The sequence below is a fragment of the Podarcis bocagei genome (genome assembly GCF_964188305.1).
Source record: "Podarcis bocagei genome assembly, chromosome: Z".
Classification (NCBI taxonomy): domain Eukaryota; kingdom Metazoa; phylum Chordata; class Lepidosauria; order Squamata; family Lacertidae; genus Podarcis; species Podarcis bocagei.
This window is the reverse complement of record NC_138140.1, coordinates 43,917,332-43,932,848: the sequence shown is the minus strand read 5'-3', so window position 1 is coordinate 43,932,848 and position 15,517 is coordinate 43,917,332. Positions and strand designations below refer to the sequence as shown.

The 15,517-nt window shown below is 44.6% G+C and overlaps 1 protein-coding gene across 1 annotated transcript in view; it reads right to left on the bottom strand.

Annotated features, from left to right (window-relative positions):
• Positions 1–15,517, bottom strand: part of NRK (Nik related kinase) — a 128,683-nt gene that overhangs the window by 58,007 nt on the left and 55,159 nt on the right. Inside the window, exons 16-20 of the mRNA XM_081178941.1 lie at positions 7,337–7,468; positions 6,514–6,581; positions 5,653–5,768; positions 5,052–5,125; positions 2,521–2,645 (exon numbers count right to left, since the gene is read on the bottom strand). Of these exons, the coding sequence (XP_081035067.1) occupies positions 2,521–2,645; positions 5,052–5,125; positions 5,653–5,768; positions 6,514–6,581; positions 7,337–7,468 (515 nt within the window). The remainder of the gene's footprint in view (positions 1–2,520; positions 2,646–5,051; positions 5,126–5,652; positions 5,769–6,513; positions 6,582–7,336; positions 7,469–15,517) is intronic.

Genomic DNA, 15,517 nt, shown 5'->3' with positions numbered 1-15,517 from the left:
AGGTTGGATAAAACCACTAGTTTAAAAAATGCAATATGAATCGCCTCTGATCTTGGATGGTTGAGATGTGAAATCAGGTATCGAGGGCTTCCTGAGTCCCATGGAGTCTGGAGTGGCTCTGCCTGCTTTCAAACAATCATGGCAATTTGGGCAGTGACCAATGGCAGTTAAACAGGATTTGCTCCAAAGATATACAGTCCTATCAACCAAAAGTGGCTTTCAAGGAACCGGAACAATGTTCTTATCTTTTGTTTCTCTTGGTCCAGGGGTGGGAAACTGGATCCAGAAAGATGTGACCACTCAATCACCTGGCATCATAGGGAATCAAGTGAATAAGACTTTGGAAGGAAGAATTGGGAATGTACTCAAAACTGCCCCCAATTATTCCATGAACCCCAGCTTTTGTTTACATTGGGAATGCAAAGGAAGAAACTTTACAGCTGTGGGCTTGAATTCAAGCTAGGGCTGCAAAGATTCCCACTGAAAGTGGGGCATTGGTCTCAGCATGAATTTAAACCCAGCACTGACTGCAAACACAGCCTTCTGCAGGAGGTCTTGAGTGGAAGCAGTCCCACTGAGGCTGGCATTCAGTGCCAAATTTAAAAGCAAGCTCTGCTTGCCGAAGTATAACCATGAACATGCTTTAAGGTTCCCAATTGCTTCCCTTTGCATTTGTGGAGCAAGTGTGGGACAGGTGGGTTTGGCCAGACGAAAAACAATACTGTGAGCCAAATCAGGACCCTTAGCAAGCTTATTCCAGCCCATAGGCTGGAGGTTTCCCTTGCATGTATTAGCCCTATGCACCCAACAGGAAATGATCCCATGGTGGGGAAGCGGAATCTAGCATTTAACTTAAATGGCAAAAGACACAGGTGGTGTTATCAATTGCAACTGACACGCATGCTCTCAAATCTCTGGCTGCAATATGTATGAACATGGTCATAAAAGGATAAGTCGTTCCATGTTTGTTGCTGGGAAGTGTTTGTTTACCATGTACCACAGATGGTGTCACTCATTCTTTCACCATTTCAGTTGTGAACAGGCATTTTACTGGGAAGCACAAATATATGGATTGTTTCTTCCTAGGGCTTTCTAGTTTTTTGATGCAGCCCACCGAGACCAACAGTCATGCGAAAATTGTGCTAGGAATGAGTGTTGGTGTCAGTGTTGACAGACGGTATGTGAATAAAAGTCACACGGACCCTCCTGGTATGATATAACACCTTGTTTTTGCAGGAACATTAAACTGAAAGAACTAGAAGCCTTTAGACTAGAATAGGGCACATTGGAACTACAATACCCTGCAGAGATATGCCCCTGGTATGCCCCACAGAGGACCTTAAGGTCCACAAATGACAACATTTTGGAGGTCCCAGGTCGCAAGGTGGTTAGATTGGTCTCAACTAGGGCCAGGGCCTTTTCAGTACTGGCCCCGACTTGGTGGAACACTCTATCACAAGAGACTAGGGCCCTGCGGGACTTGACATCTTTCTGCAGGGCCTGCAGAACAGAGCTGTTCCGCCTGGCCTTTGGTTTGGACTCAGTCTGACCCTTATATCCTTATGTTTTCCTCTCCCCTTACGGTTTTGATCTATGGGCTACTTTTAAAATGAGGCTGCATTTTAAATTGCATTTTAATCTGTATTTTAAATTGCCCCCCCCCCATTATGTTTTTATTTTACTGGTGTTAGTTGCCCTGAGCCTGGCTCTGGCCGGGGAGGGCAGGGTATAAATAAATTATTATTATTATTATTACTATTATTATTATTATTATTACTATTATTACAACAAGTGCATCTTAACTACCCTCCTTAACTACCCAATTTTTATGGAAGTTTATCGATTCTCCTAGTGCAATATGAGACTAACTCCAACCAACCATTATGGAGACAGTTCGTATCTTTTTTATTTCATGCTCCAGGGGTAAATAATAAATGAAATTAAAATTATAAGAGTGCATTAACTTCTGGTTGATGCATTAAATGTATTATTTGTCTATATAAAGGGTCTGGTCCCACCAGTGGATGAGTTAAGTATACATATTCTAACTGTTGCTCCAGTAGCAATATCCAATAACCTTAAAAAATCATGGGCACTTACCGTATGTTGTAAACCCCGGGCTGAATATAAAGGGTGTTGGGGTTTGCACATAAGGTAAAATTAAACAACATGGTCAGAATGAGGGAAGGCAGGCAACTTGATAATTTTTTTAATTAAAAATAGATTTTTTAAAAAAATGCATAGGTAAAACAAGATGTAAGAAAATATCTGCCCATTTGTACTGCTGGAAACACAATATGAAATAGTATTTTTTAATGAAGTCTCTGACCTTTTGCTGGATTATGGACGTGTGTTTGTGTTTATGTTTTTATACATACTGTATGCATATAAACACCTGTGGGATGTTTCTTTATGCTTCATGCTTGCATTATGCTCTGATACAACAATGGAGGGAGACGGAAAATCTAACTAATCTTCAATTTATAATGCATGGACAGAGGAAAGAGTAGAAAAGCCAACCGTATCTGATTGCCATCGTTGTCATCGTCGTCACTGCTGCACACCTCATCACTGGAGGATGAATATTCTGATGATTTCTGGAGCAAGTTGCCACCATCTCTCCCCTTGCCAAAAAAGGGTGGACTCTGGAAAAAGTAGAAGAACTTGAATGATTGCTTCTGTCCACACTGGAACTTACATCATATGAGGAGCCAAGTTTAATTTTTCTTTCAGGTTGTCCTAGAATAAGGGCGATCATTCTAGAATTGTACTGCAACCTTCCTCAACCTGGTGCCCTCTTAATTGGGCTACAATTCCCACCAGCATGAGACCAAGTCAGGGAAGGCTGCCATAGCGGAACCAGATGCTTCTCAGGGAATAATCCACTCAGGAGGAAGTTTTGAACCCAGGGCAGAAAGCCCCACTGGATTAAGTGGGGTGTAATTTTGAGCAATTCTGGGACATGGGTGGTGCTGTGGGTTTAACCACAGAGCCTAGGACTTGCCAATCAGAAGGTTGGCGGTTCAAATCCCTGCGACGGGGTGAGCTCCTGTTGCTCGGTCCCTGCTCCTGCCAACCTAGCAGTTTGAAAGCACATCAAAGTGCAAGTAGATAAATGGGTACCACTCCGGCGGGAAGGTAAACGGCGTTTCCGTGCACTGCTCTGGTTCGCCAGAAGTGGCTTAGTCATGCTGGCCACATGGAAGCTGTACGCCAGCTCCCTCGGCCAATAAAGTGAGATGAGCGCTGCAACCCCAGAGTCGGTCACAACTGGACCTAATGGTCAGGGGTCCCTTTGTTGTTGTTGTTGTTTAGTCGTTTAGTCGTGTCCGACTCTTCGTGACCCCATGGACCAGAGCACGCCAGGCACTTCTGTCCTCCACTGCCTCCCGCAGTTTGATCAAACTCATGCTGGTAGCTTCAAGAACACCATCCAACCATCTCATTCTCTGTCGTCCCCTTCTCCTTGTGCCCTCCATCTTTCCCAACATCAGGGTCTTTTCCAGGGATTCTTCTCTTCTCATGAGGTGGCCAAAGTATTGGAGCCTCAGCTTCACGATCTGTCCTTCCAGTGAGCGCTCAGGGCTGATTTCCTTCAGAATGGAGAGGTTTGATCTTCTTGCAGTCCATGGGACTCTCAAGAGTCTCCTCCAGCAAGGGGTCCCTTTACCATTTACTAATTCTGAGCAAAGTCACAGTGGCTCAAGCTACACATGATGGTGGTAGACCTATTAAAACTCAGCTTGCGCCAATCACGTATAAATAGCTTGTGCCTCCCCAGTTTTTAAACAAAATGAATGCACAGGTTAGGTTAGCCAAACCATCACTGTTCCCACTGCTTATCACCCCACTGCCTTCCCCACACCCTCGTTGTCCCCCTCCAGACAGGTTCCCTTACAATACTAGAGGCCACCAAGGCAGAGGGAATAACATTGGGCTGCAGGGAGGTCAGCTATGGATGAAGAGCTTGACACCTTTTTTGCTCAAAAAACATCAATACCTAGTTGCCCCAACCCCTGCTTTACAGGCAATTGGAGAAGATCCATATTTAAACAAATAGGTCTGTTGCTTCCATGTGTAAGGTAAAGGTAAAGGGACCCCTGACCATTAGGTCCAGTCGTGGCTGACTCTGGGGTTGCGGCGCTCATCTCACTTTATTGGCCGAGGGAGCCGGCGTACAGCTTCCGGGTCATGTGGCCAGCATGACTAAGCCACTTCTGGTGAACCAGAGCAGTGCACGGAAATGCCGTTTACCTTCCCGCCGGAGCAGTACCTATTTATCTACTTGCACTTTAATGTGCTTTCGAACTGCTAGGTTGGCAAGAGCAAGGACCGAGCAACAGGAGCTCACCCCTTCGCGGGGATTCGAACCACCGACCTTCTGATCGGCAAGTCCTAGGCTCTGTGGTTTAACCCACAGCGCCTCCCGCGTCCCCTTCCATGTGTAGGGTGACCCTAAATTAAAATGGCACAATGGTAGAGAACATGCTTTGCATTATCAAGTGCCTGGGTTCAATCCTTGGCATCTCCAGGAGGGTCTGGGAAACTCTGGCGACCTGGTGCAAATAATCATAGACACCACAGAGCTAACTTGGTGTAAGGCAGCTCTACATGTCCACATGACTGGCTTCCTCTAGAAGGGGAGAGTGGCTAATTCTTATCAAGATATTTATTTTAAGCACATAGATCAAAGGTTCCCTTGTCTGCAATCCTCTCTTTGAAGATAATTTGTCACTGCAGCAATAAAAATAAAATCTAATTTGCTCTGCATGGTAGTCGAAGCCTCATGATCTAAATCTTGGAATATTCAAAACACCAACTGAGAGGCAAAAAACAAATGAAGTATGCTGCTTGCTTTTGATCTGTGTTACACACTTACACACACCACACACACACTGCCCCATTGACTGATCTATTAAAAAGACAAAAAAATCCATACAATCAATTAAGGGTGTGTTTTACTTTAAAGGGCAACAAACACAATCCTCAGAAGGAGATGAAGAAGAATTGCAATAGTTGAAAAACATGCTTACAGTAAAAATAAAACCTACTGAAATATGAAACTGATGAGATGCATTTCCAGGTTTCGTGTATGACTGGTGGTGGCTGTTTAGCCTGGATGACCCTGGATGTCCCAAAAAGAAAATTTCAGAGAGATAGAGAGAGATATTAGTTCATCAATCATATCAAACATGTAAAAAGAGGATCCAATCTCAAGGCATGCAAGGGAGGGCTGGCCCATTGGCCACTGCTGCATCTTGGGAGATCTGAGTCTGTTGTTTAACAATGCACTGTGTGAAGAAGTGCTTCATTTTGTCCCTTAACAGTCACTTTCATTGGATGGCCCCTAGTTCTGGTATCACAAAAGTTCTTTCTCCTTAACATAATTTTATACACCTTTATCATGTCCTCCCTTACATATTTCCACCACCACCCCATACTAGAAAGAAATAGCAGGTTGCTGAAACTATATATAGAATTATATATTTAAAAAATCCCAAAGAAGAAAACCTGTATCAACAAACAAGAGGTGCTTAGCAAAATTATATTATGAACAGAATGGCCTTGCTATCATACCCTGTCCCACTGGGAATGGAAGTGCCTCACAATAATTGCTTGTGTGGACAGAGAAAAGTGTGACCTGTGGATTACCTGAAGTCGATCGCTTGTTCTGATGAGATGCCGACTCCCTTTGTCTGCTGCTGCTGGAGTTGCAGCAGCTGTTGTTGGTTTTCGTTGTGGGTCCCCCCAGGGATGGTTGCTGTGTGCTGTAGAGAACAAAGACCAGAAAAGTGTGTGTGTGTGTGGGGGGGGAGGAACAACTGACGATGAGAACTCCCACTGCACATTGTTCCAGGGTCTCAAAGCCACTTCTAAAAACAGCCCAACCAATGCTCACAATATCCTTAGGTGGTAGCTATTATAATATCCAGGTGGAAACTTAGCATTCCTGGAATGGCATTCACGTTTAAAATATGCAACAATATTAGGGACACTTCCCCACTCCCCAGACATGGAAATAGGCCTCTTGGGGACATGTAATGTTTGACTCAAATATTAGATGAGCTTCATGACCCCTCAATTCTTCTCTGGCTTGGATTGCAATCTGAATTGGGGGGGGGGGAGGGAGGGAATCCACTCTCTTCCACCTACCCAGTCCCTATCGAAATCCTCTCAACTCTTTCTGTCTCTATCAAGTGGTTTAGGGACACTGATGCTTTCTACCTCTCCCACTCCCACTGGCAGCTACCATTATTGGATCAGCAGCAACACCTGTGCACAAGGGTGGAGCAATGTAGGAGGCTTATCCATGCATTTATTTATTTAAAGGATCACTGGGGAGTGATCAGGTGGGATGGCCTCAGAAAGCAAAGCAGAATGCCAGTTATGCCATACTGTTCCCTGATTATTTGGGGGAAATGGCTCATAGATGGCATCTGCCTGCTACACCGCAATGAATTTGTACAGATATATATCAAAGTAAGTTTAAGGAGGAATCACCAAGGAGCTTACCTTGATGGGTAACTCTGGTGACCAAGATGATCTCTGGTATAAATTTTTGAGGTTGTCCTTTCTGGAACCTTAAGGATCAAAGGAAATATGCCTGTTCACTGTTCTTATATACACACATGCATAAAGCAGTGCATAGCCACCTGCCTATAGTCAGTATTGGCACAGAGTAATAAAAATGTAGTCCATCACAATCATTTTACTGATATTCAGAAAACCTAGTCCCCAAGACCCCAATGGAAAATATGTGAGCAATGTTTGGTTTTATTTAAAAGGGAAAAGGGGGAAAAGCACAGGGACTTCTAGTGGGCAATGAGTAGGAATTCAAGGTTCCATAAGAAGATCTCAACTGGATTAAACCAAAGGACCATCTGTCCCAAAAACCTGTTCTCATAGTCACAAGCCTGATGCCTATGGTAATCCTACAAACAGGCTTGTCCCTTGCCTTGGCTAGTGTACAAAAAAGTAAACGACATAGAATAAGCAAATCACCTTCATGAACTTTAGAATTTCTTCATATAGAACAGTTTTGGCCAACTGGTGGTCCTCAAGATGTTGCTGGGTGACAACGGAGATGATTAATTTGGTTTATTGCCCACCTTTCAGCATACAATCCCAGGGAAAGTCACAACAAATGAAAATTCAGTTCCCATAATCTCTGACCATTGGCCATGTTGGCTGGGGCTGATGGGAGCTAGAGTCTAGCAACATCTGGAAGGTCACAGGTTAGCCACAGCTGACAAAAGACTGGGTTTACTTGGGAAAAGAAGTTTTATATTTTTAAACTCTTATTAATCTATGGACAATCCAAAGAATTTCCCAATACCTTTGGAGGTTGCTCCTCACTTTGACATATACTCCAGAAGACATCGTCCTGACTGGGGCCCGCTGGGGTGCCAGCCACATCAGACAACGAACTGCTGTGATACATATCTCGACTGGCCCGTAGGTTTTCACTCTTCAAACAAACGAAACATACATCAAGTTCATTTGTCATGGGTTGCACCCAAATAGTTTTTACTCAGTGTAGACCGAATGATGGCCCAGCATCAACCAGAGCACCAAAGGTCCCCCATCCCTGAGGGGTTTACTTTCAGGGCAGGCACCAGGGTTTGGAAGAAACTCAGTAGGATGTAGTCTAGCGTCCCCTGCTAGCTAAGCATCTGAGTGGAAGACCTCCTTAGTCAAGAAGGTTGTGTTGGAGGTTCCCTGAAATGCAGTACAGTATAATGCCTGATTGGTTGTGGGGTTTTTTTAATCATTGTGGGTTTAAAAACAACCATGGCCACCATCTCACCAAAACATGGGTTTCAGGAAAATAAAAATGGTAGCCGGGAGTGCCAATCCCTCAGGGACCAGAATGCAGGGTTCAAGCAGTAGTAGGTGTTCTCATTGTTGGAAGGCTCTGGCATATACTAAACCAACATTCATAATTGTGCTGTGGCTGATTTAGACAAAAAGTTTCACATGATGGGGGAGATTTGAAAGAAAAGAGCTTCACGTTGGTGTTCTGAAGGCAGCTCAATTCTTAGAGCCAGAACATGCCTTCTTTGCCAGTGTTTTTGCACCAAATGACTTGAGAGGGTAAACCTTTCCATACTGGGCTTTCTTTGCTTTGTACATTGGTGCAGTTAGGGAGATTTGGGCAGGTGCAATTTGTCACAATACGTCAACTGCTGAAATCTCTCACTTATGCTTAACCATTAATAGGTAAAGGATGGAGTTTTGACAGAGCAAATAAAGCATTTTGCAGAGCAATACTGTAAGGTTGTTTCTGATAGTTTAGGGACAAAGCAAGCTCAGAGCAGGCCTGGATAGCTTGCAGGCAGCAATACATTGCTCAAACTGAGGAAATGGGCCACAGCTGGAGGCTTTATGGAGCTGGTAAGACTCTTATTAGCCACTTTAAACCACCTTATAACCAGGGATGGGGGAAGAAATTAGATTCAGATCAGAATGAAAGGTAAATCCACTTAATTCACACTTGGTAGGGTGAGAAACAAAACCCAGCCATGTTTCAAAAGTCACAGCTATCTGAATTTTTCAACATAGTTCTCCAGTTCTACAAAAATGCATGAAGTGTCCATAAAAATGTGCACTGAAAATAACAGGAAAAAAGCAGTGTATTAGAGGCGATTGCCTTGCAAAACTGTGTATTATGCAAAATTGCACACAAACACAAATATTAGGAAGAATTTGCGGTAGAATGATAATGAATTTTTATGACTTTCTTTTTTAATCACAAACTGATATGAAAATGTGGAGAACTGAACTTAATGCTGGAGAAAAGAGAACTGAAATTGCCAGATTTCATCGGTAATAGCACCCATGAAAATTTTTGACTGGTGCCACTGGGCAGGCGCCCAAGGAAGAAAGTTATGGTGCAAAATGTGGAGGTACCTTCTAAGTGATTTCATGAAATGTGAGCGAGTGTGATTTGGCTTCCTTGTATATTTTCCCTCTCCTAATAGCACACCTCTCTCTGTGTAATGAATATTGTGTGATCTCCACAGTCAGGGATACTGGGCTGTAGCTTACTTCCCAAGGTAAGCATAAGGCTGTTGTTGGTAGCTGTCTCTCTGATTTTTTTGTTATGCCACTCCCCACTCTATGGCAGCCATTTTGTGACCGGCACCACCAACACTCTCTCAAAATTCAAAATGTGTCCTCTGGTCTGAAAGGGTTGGTGATCCCTGGTCTAAACACAACAGGGGACAGGTCAGCAGATGTGGTGACACTGAAAATATGGTCTCAAGACTGCCTGCCAGTCCAACAGTGAGAAAGTAACCTCCTTACCTGTCAGGAACTGGGCAGAGGAGGACTGGTGGAGACCACCTCCCCATCCTGACCCTTCCAGGGAGGGGGAGGAGGAAGAGAGTATAGATTTACAACAGGGGTTTGAGGGAGGTAGCAGCGAAGAGGAAGATGAGGGGACAAGCTGAGAAATCATGGGAGAGTTGGAACAACACTCAGCTGACAAGTCGTCATTAGAAAGCATTTCAGACCCTCCATCTCCCCGAACCCAGTAAGCCTTAAAGTAGGAGAGCAAAGAGCTCAAAGACAGAGGGCACTTAGGAGCACCCATAGAGGAGGTGATGATGATAATGAATGAGGAAGTGGGAGGGACGGGGTGTGGAGATTCACTCAGGACAATGCCATTATCCAAGAGGCTGGGTTCTATAGCCTCTCTCTGTAAAGATTGGGGGGGGGGGAAGGACGGTAAGAAACTTTTCCTTGTCTTTATACTTTCCTGGGCAACCAGCCGGGAGCCACTGACAGCATCCTGAAACTACCTGTGCCTTACAACTTACAGCTTATTCCACAGCCTTGGTTTATAAACTACTTTATACTTAAATACAGTCAGGGGTAGGGTGGGGAAAATATGCCATGCAATTGCAAAACAACACCAAGAGAAGTCTTGTCTTCCTACCACATAGAAGCCTTTTATACAACACACCCTCAAGCAGGGCTTGAGATGCCAGGCTTCTGGCTCAGCATGAAACAGGACCACTTTGAAATCCATGCATCCATCGGGTGACGGGGCTATGTACATGATTTAGATACTTCAAAGGAGAAGAGCAAAAAAGAATCTGTTCAAGAGATGTCGATCAACATTCCTGGATTCCAGAAATGAATGGTAATATAAGGCCATGGTCTGACTGCATTTTCTGATAGTATGTGCTGCTAGGACAGCCCTCTTGAGTGGGCTGATATACAGGGGCTGGGTTTCAAGCACTGTGTGTGTGTGTGTGTGGTGTACCAAAAGCCAGAATGTCTTCTCCAGTTTAAACCCCTGGAAGTGAACGACTTTATCTTGAATATAGGAGCTTATAGGACAGCTCATAGCAGTTGCTAGAGAGCAGGGGGTGGGGAGGAGAAAAGGCTGCCATCGCCACAGCCCAACTGCACACTATGTGCCAGCTCTTTCTAAAATTTAATTATTGTTGTTGTTGTTTAGTCGTGTCCGACTCTTCATGACCCCATGGACCATAGCACGCCAGGCACTCCTGTCTTCCACTGCCTCCCGCAGCTTGGTCAAACTTATGATGGTAGCTTCAAGAACACTGTCCAACCATCTCGTCCTCGGTCGTCCCCTTCTCCTTGTGCCCTCCATTTCCCCCAACATCAGGGTCTTTTCCAGGGAGTCTTCTCTTCTCATGAGGTGGCCAAAGTATTGGAGTCTCAGCTTCACGATCTGTCCTTCCAGTGAGCACTCAGGGCTGATTTCCTTCAGAATGGAGAGGTTTTATCTTCTTGCAGTCCAAGGGACTCTCAAGAGTCTCCTCCAGCACCAGAATTCAAAAGCATCAATTCTTCGGCGATTATAAATTAAATTTGATTATAAATTAAATAATAAATGTATTTATTAGTGTATGTTTTTCTTTTTGGAAATATACCAAAGAATAAAATAAAATTGGGATCCATCTCAGGATGGTGGAGGGTGTGTTCACTGTGTCCCATTGGTGGCACTCACCCTTCTTCTGATAGGAAATGCTCTGTGGGGGGCAAAAATGGGGGGGGTCGAGGAGGGTCAGTCGGCGGGGAGTGAGACATGTCCCTATTTTCGTTTGAGGAATGTTAGAGGGTATGGTATCCTCCAGTTGGAAACTGAAGGACAGGAGAGTGCTGAGAAAAAGGACTAGATGGGCCACAGCCCTGATCCTGCATAGCTTTTCTTATGCTCATGTGATGGGCTGAAACCCAAGTCTCTGGCAGACACTACAGCCCTCGGAACAGCACAACCCCACAACTCAGGGAAGTCCAAGATCTGAATCTCTAAAGGCCCCCTTCTGCTTCACTCCAGAAGACCCAGTGCTGCCTTTGCGTTCCTTTGCCACTGCTGCTGTGAGCCTGGTTCATACAGTTCCTATATCCTGATGTGGCCCTGACAGAAATATGGAGAGGGATGCCCAGAGCTATACCATCTTGTTCTGCTATTCTGTCAGATATCACATGCTGAGAAGGAGCGGAGCTCTCAAAAGGGGTATTCTTTATTCATTAGCAGACATTTCCCTCCTCTGAGTCACAACCGATTCAGGGTCACAATGCGCTGATAACTGCTGTGCTTCAAACTCACTCCTTCAAATACAAAAGAATAAAATATTTTTTATGAAGATGCCCCCCCCACCCCGATCCCCTGTAGCTCTTAAAGATACCCTGGCAATTTTTGCAAGAATAAAAAAAGAGTTTAAATGAATGATAATGCTACTAACAAAAAATAAAAAGCCCTTCTGTGGGGGTGTGTGTTCTTCTTCTTCTTCTTCTTTTTTAAAAGAAAACACCTGTGTGAATAATTTGGCAGAAGCTAGAGTCCTAAGCACACTCAAGACATTCCAGTTTCAATATGCAGCGTCTGTCTCCATCCTCCCATGATAACCTTGCAAGGAATCACACAACTAAACCAATTTGGAAACAAACAAACAGACAAAGTAACTAGGGATTTCAAAGTCTGCAATGCAATGTACGTTTAATTTGGAGTAAGTTCTGCTGGGACTCCAAAGGGATTCATTTTTGAGAAAATGTGCTGTGTGGCCGCTAGACGTCCATAGGGAAGTGAAGACAAAACTACAAATTACATGTAGCCCCACAGTTCTTTGGGGAAGTTCGCTCTGCTTTTAAGTGGAACACTGCTGGGAAGGTAGAAGGGCTTCTAAAGCCCATTTTCGTTCAGACTGTATAGCTCCTGAAATTCTTTCCCCCTTCCCTGAGACATTTACCCCCTCCTGGGGAAATGATGGGAGTATTTCTGGCCACTTCCAAACTACCGGCTCGTTGTGAGTTCATCCTGTTTTGTTTGCTGGGTGGCTGGACAATGCCAGCTATTTACTGGGCATTAATTCTGATTTGTTTGTTTGGAGGCTAGGTGACCTTGTGTCAAGCAAAAGTTGCCCCACACTTTCTAGTGCCAGTTTCCTTATTGCAAAAACCCCATCTGGTTTGGGGTGGGAAGAACTGGGCTCACTGCACAAGAGCTGCAAATCAACTTGAACAGGGTACCCTGAATTTGCCAGCATGTGATTGAATTCTTACCAGAAAATAGAGACGGACTGGAAGCATCCTGTGCCTTTCCTCCAGCAAAGAGCTGGGGGAGGCGTCTGTCCCTGGAAAAATAGCACAAGGGCGAAGTGTCCTTTGCCCTTGTGGTGTTTTTTCAGGAAAAGATTCCATGTGTGCTCATGAAAGTACTGGAGGTCTTTGAAGTCGTTCCTTCACCTGTGTTCCAGAAGGAACATAGCAGAGTGCTGATGGTAGAAATATGAGTCTTTACTTCCCTGCACTTGCTGCAATGCTAAGTGGGGCAGGAGGGGGGAGAGAGAGATCTGTTACTACAGACTTCTGCTCTTGCCTCCTCATCCAGCAAGGTGTTCAGATGTTTTATCTCAGTTCTTGGCAAATATTTTACCTTTTTCCAGCAAACAGCTTTTTCAGCAGGAATGGCATCTAATAATATGGTACTTAAAAAGACTTGTTTTCCTCTTTTTTGTCCAATATGATTGCAACTAATGATAGTATTTATTTAACCAGACTAGTTTGTAGTGTCAAGCTGTTCTCAAAAAGCAGCTAACCCTGGTATGAGAAGGTAGGCGTTATCAAGCCTGTTATCAAGATGCCTGTCATTTTCCCAGAGCCTGAGTCAGCAAAAGGCTTAAAGCATTTTCCGAACTGTAAGCCGTTCCAAAGGAACAACTGAAATCAGCAGAAGGAGCTGCTTGCATGCTTGAAAGTTCGTGCTGCCAATAACTACCTTGGTGACCTGGATGGGCAAGTTGAGTGGCATCTGGGAACAGCCCATGAAGCATCCAGCAAGCAGCAATTTGATGAGTTACGAAACAAGGTCTGAGTGAAAATTGCTGTCAGTTTCACTGCCCCACTTGCAGGTAGTGTAATGGGGGAGCCCTTCCAGCAATTCAAGGGGTTGTTGTTTAGTCGTTTCCGACTCTTTGTGACCCCATGGACCAGAGCACGCCAGGCATTCCTGTCTTCCACTGCCTCCCGCAGTTTGGTCAAACTCATGCTGGTAGCTTCAAGAACACCATCCAACCATCTCATTCTCTGTCGTCCTCTTCTCCTTGTGCCCTCCATCTTTCCCAACATCAGGGTCTTTTCCAGGGAGTCTTCTCTTCTCATGAGGTGGCCAAAGTAATGGAGCCTCAGCTTCACGATCTGTCCTTCCAGTGAGCACTCAGGGCTGATTTCCTTCAGAATGGATAGGTTGGATCTTCTTGCAGACTCAAGAGTCTCCTCCAGCACCATAATTCAAAAGCATCAATTCTTTGGCGATCAGCCTTCTTTATGGTCCAGCTCTCACTTCCATACATCACTACTGGGAAAACCATAGCTTTAACTACACGGACCTTTATTGGGATGGCAGATAAAACTTAGCCAGGAGGGAAGTTCAGGAGGCTGACAATTGCCATTGCTTCCAATGAATGACACAGCAGGATAATGAAGAGCGCGTCCACATAGCAACTTCCTGTGGACTGCTTGTGCATGTGTGTTTTGCATAGCATCCTCACAATATCATCCTGCCCTTTGGATGAAAGATGCAAGGGACTGGTTCATAAGCTTTAGCACCTTCAAGTGTTCAAAACACTTCACAGCACTGGAAGAACCCCAAAAGGCTCTTCCTTGGGATGAGCATTTGGGTGCTTTGCTTGCTCCGCTGGGGGGCTGTGTCTTGAGAAAAGCTGAGATCCCATTTTCAGGAGACAAGCCCACAATGGTTCTTGAACTGGTGGCCCAGGAGTTAATCAGGCAGCAGGTCAACTTGCCTGCCACCACCCACCTCAGGCCAAAAATGAGGGAACTTTCAGGAGTTTAGCCATGCTAGCAAAGATACCTCTTAATTCTGATGGACTCAGGTGGAACCTCAACACCTTCTTATGCTCCCAAGTCGGGTAGTTTACCAGTCTGAGGTGCAATTAGCAAGTTTATATGGAGACAGAGCATTGGTCTAGCTAGTTCAATATTGCTTACACTGAGTGGCAGCAGCTGCCCAGGGTTTCAGGATGGAGTCTCTCTAAGCCCAACCTGGGGCCTCCTGCATGCAAACAGATGCTCCAGCACTGAGCTACAACCCTTCTTCTGCTTCTCAGCTCACTGATGAGTGCTGCTTGTCTGTTTTCTAACCCCAACTTTATGGAGAGCAGAGTCTGACACAGGGAAGCCACAGACCCTCCTACCCAACCTCCCTCACAATGACATCTGTAACTTGGCCCTCTGGGAAGAGAACCTTCCTTTGTTCTTGCTCTGCCAAGCACTATGAATTATGCACAATAAAATATTTCCAATGGAAATACAGCAGATATAGTGGGCCAAGGCTTTTTGTGCAACATGCAAGAATAATATCCCGGAATTTATCCAGTCAGGCATTAATGTCATCACAAATAACAGTCATCTAAGCAGACCTTACTGGGCCTGCCTTGAATCTCTCGCTTATCATTCAGCAGTATAGAAATAGAAGTATTAACAAACAATTGATTGTCACAGCCCAATTCTCTGTTCTGTCTGAGTTCTAGGCCAAAAGTGGGGAGAGAAAAAGAAAAAAGAGAAGGGTTTCTTGTACATTTGGCCACTGCAGAAGCTGACACGAATTGCAGGAGAGGGCAACTGTATTTCTGGAAAGTGATTTAGTGGAACAACATCTGCTTTGCATGCAGAAGGTCGCTGGTTCAATATCTGGCATCTACATGCAGGAAAGACTCCTAGTTTGAAATCCCAGAGAGCTGAAATTGATATAGACTATAGTGAGCTAGATGATCTGATTCAGTACAAGGCGGCTTCCTGTGCTCCTGTATCACCTGATTTATTTCCTTCTCTGTAGCACAGAAAACATAAAAGGCAGAGAAACTGGACTGTGCCATTGAAAAGAGGACCTTTTAAAAAGAAGAAGAATTGAAGCATATGTTTGGGGAAGAAATATTGTTTGGACAGGGTAACAAACCAAGGTTTTGCATCATGCCTAAACCGTCTCTAGGAAGAGGGGAGAAATTTGATTCCATTTACA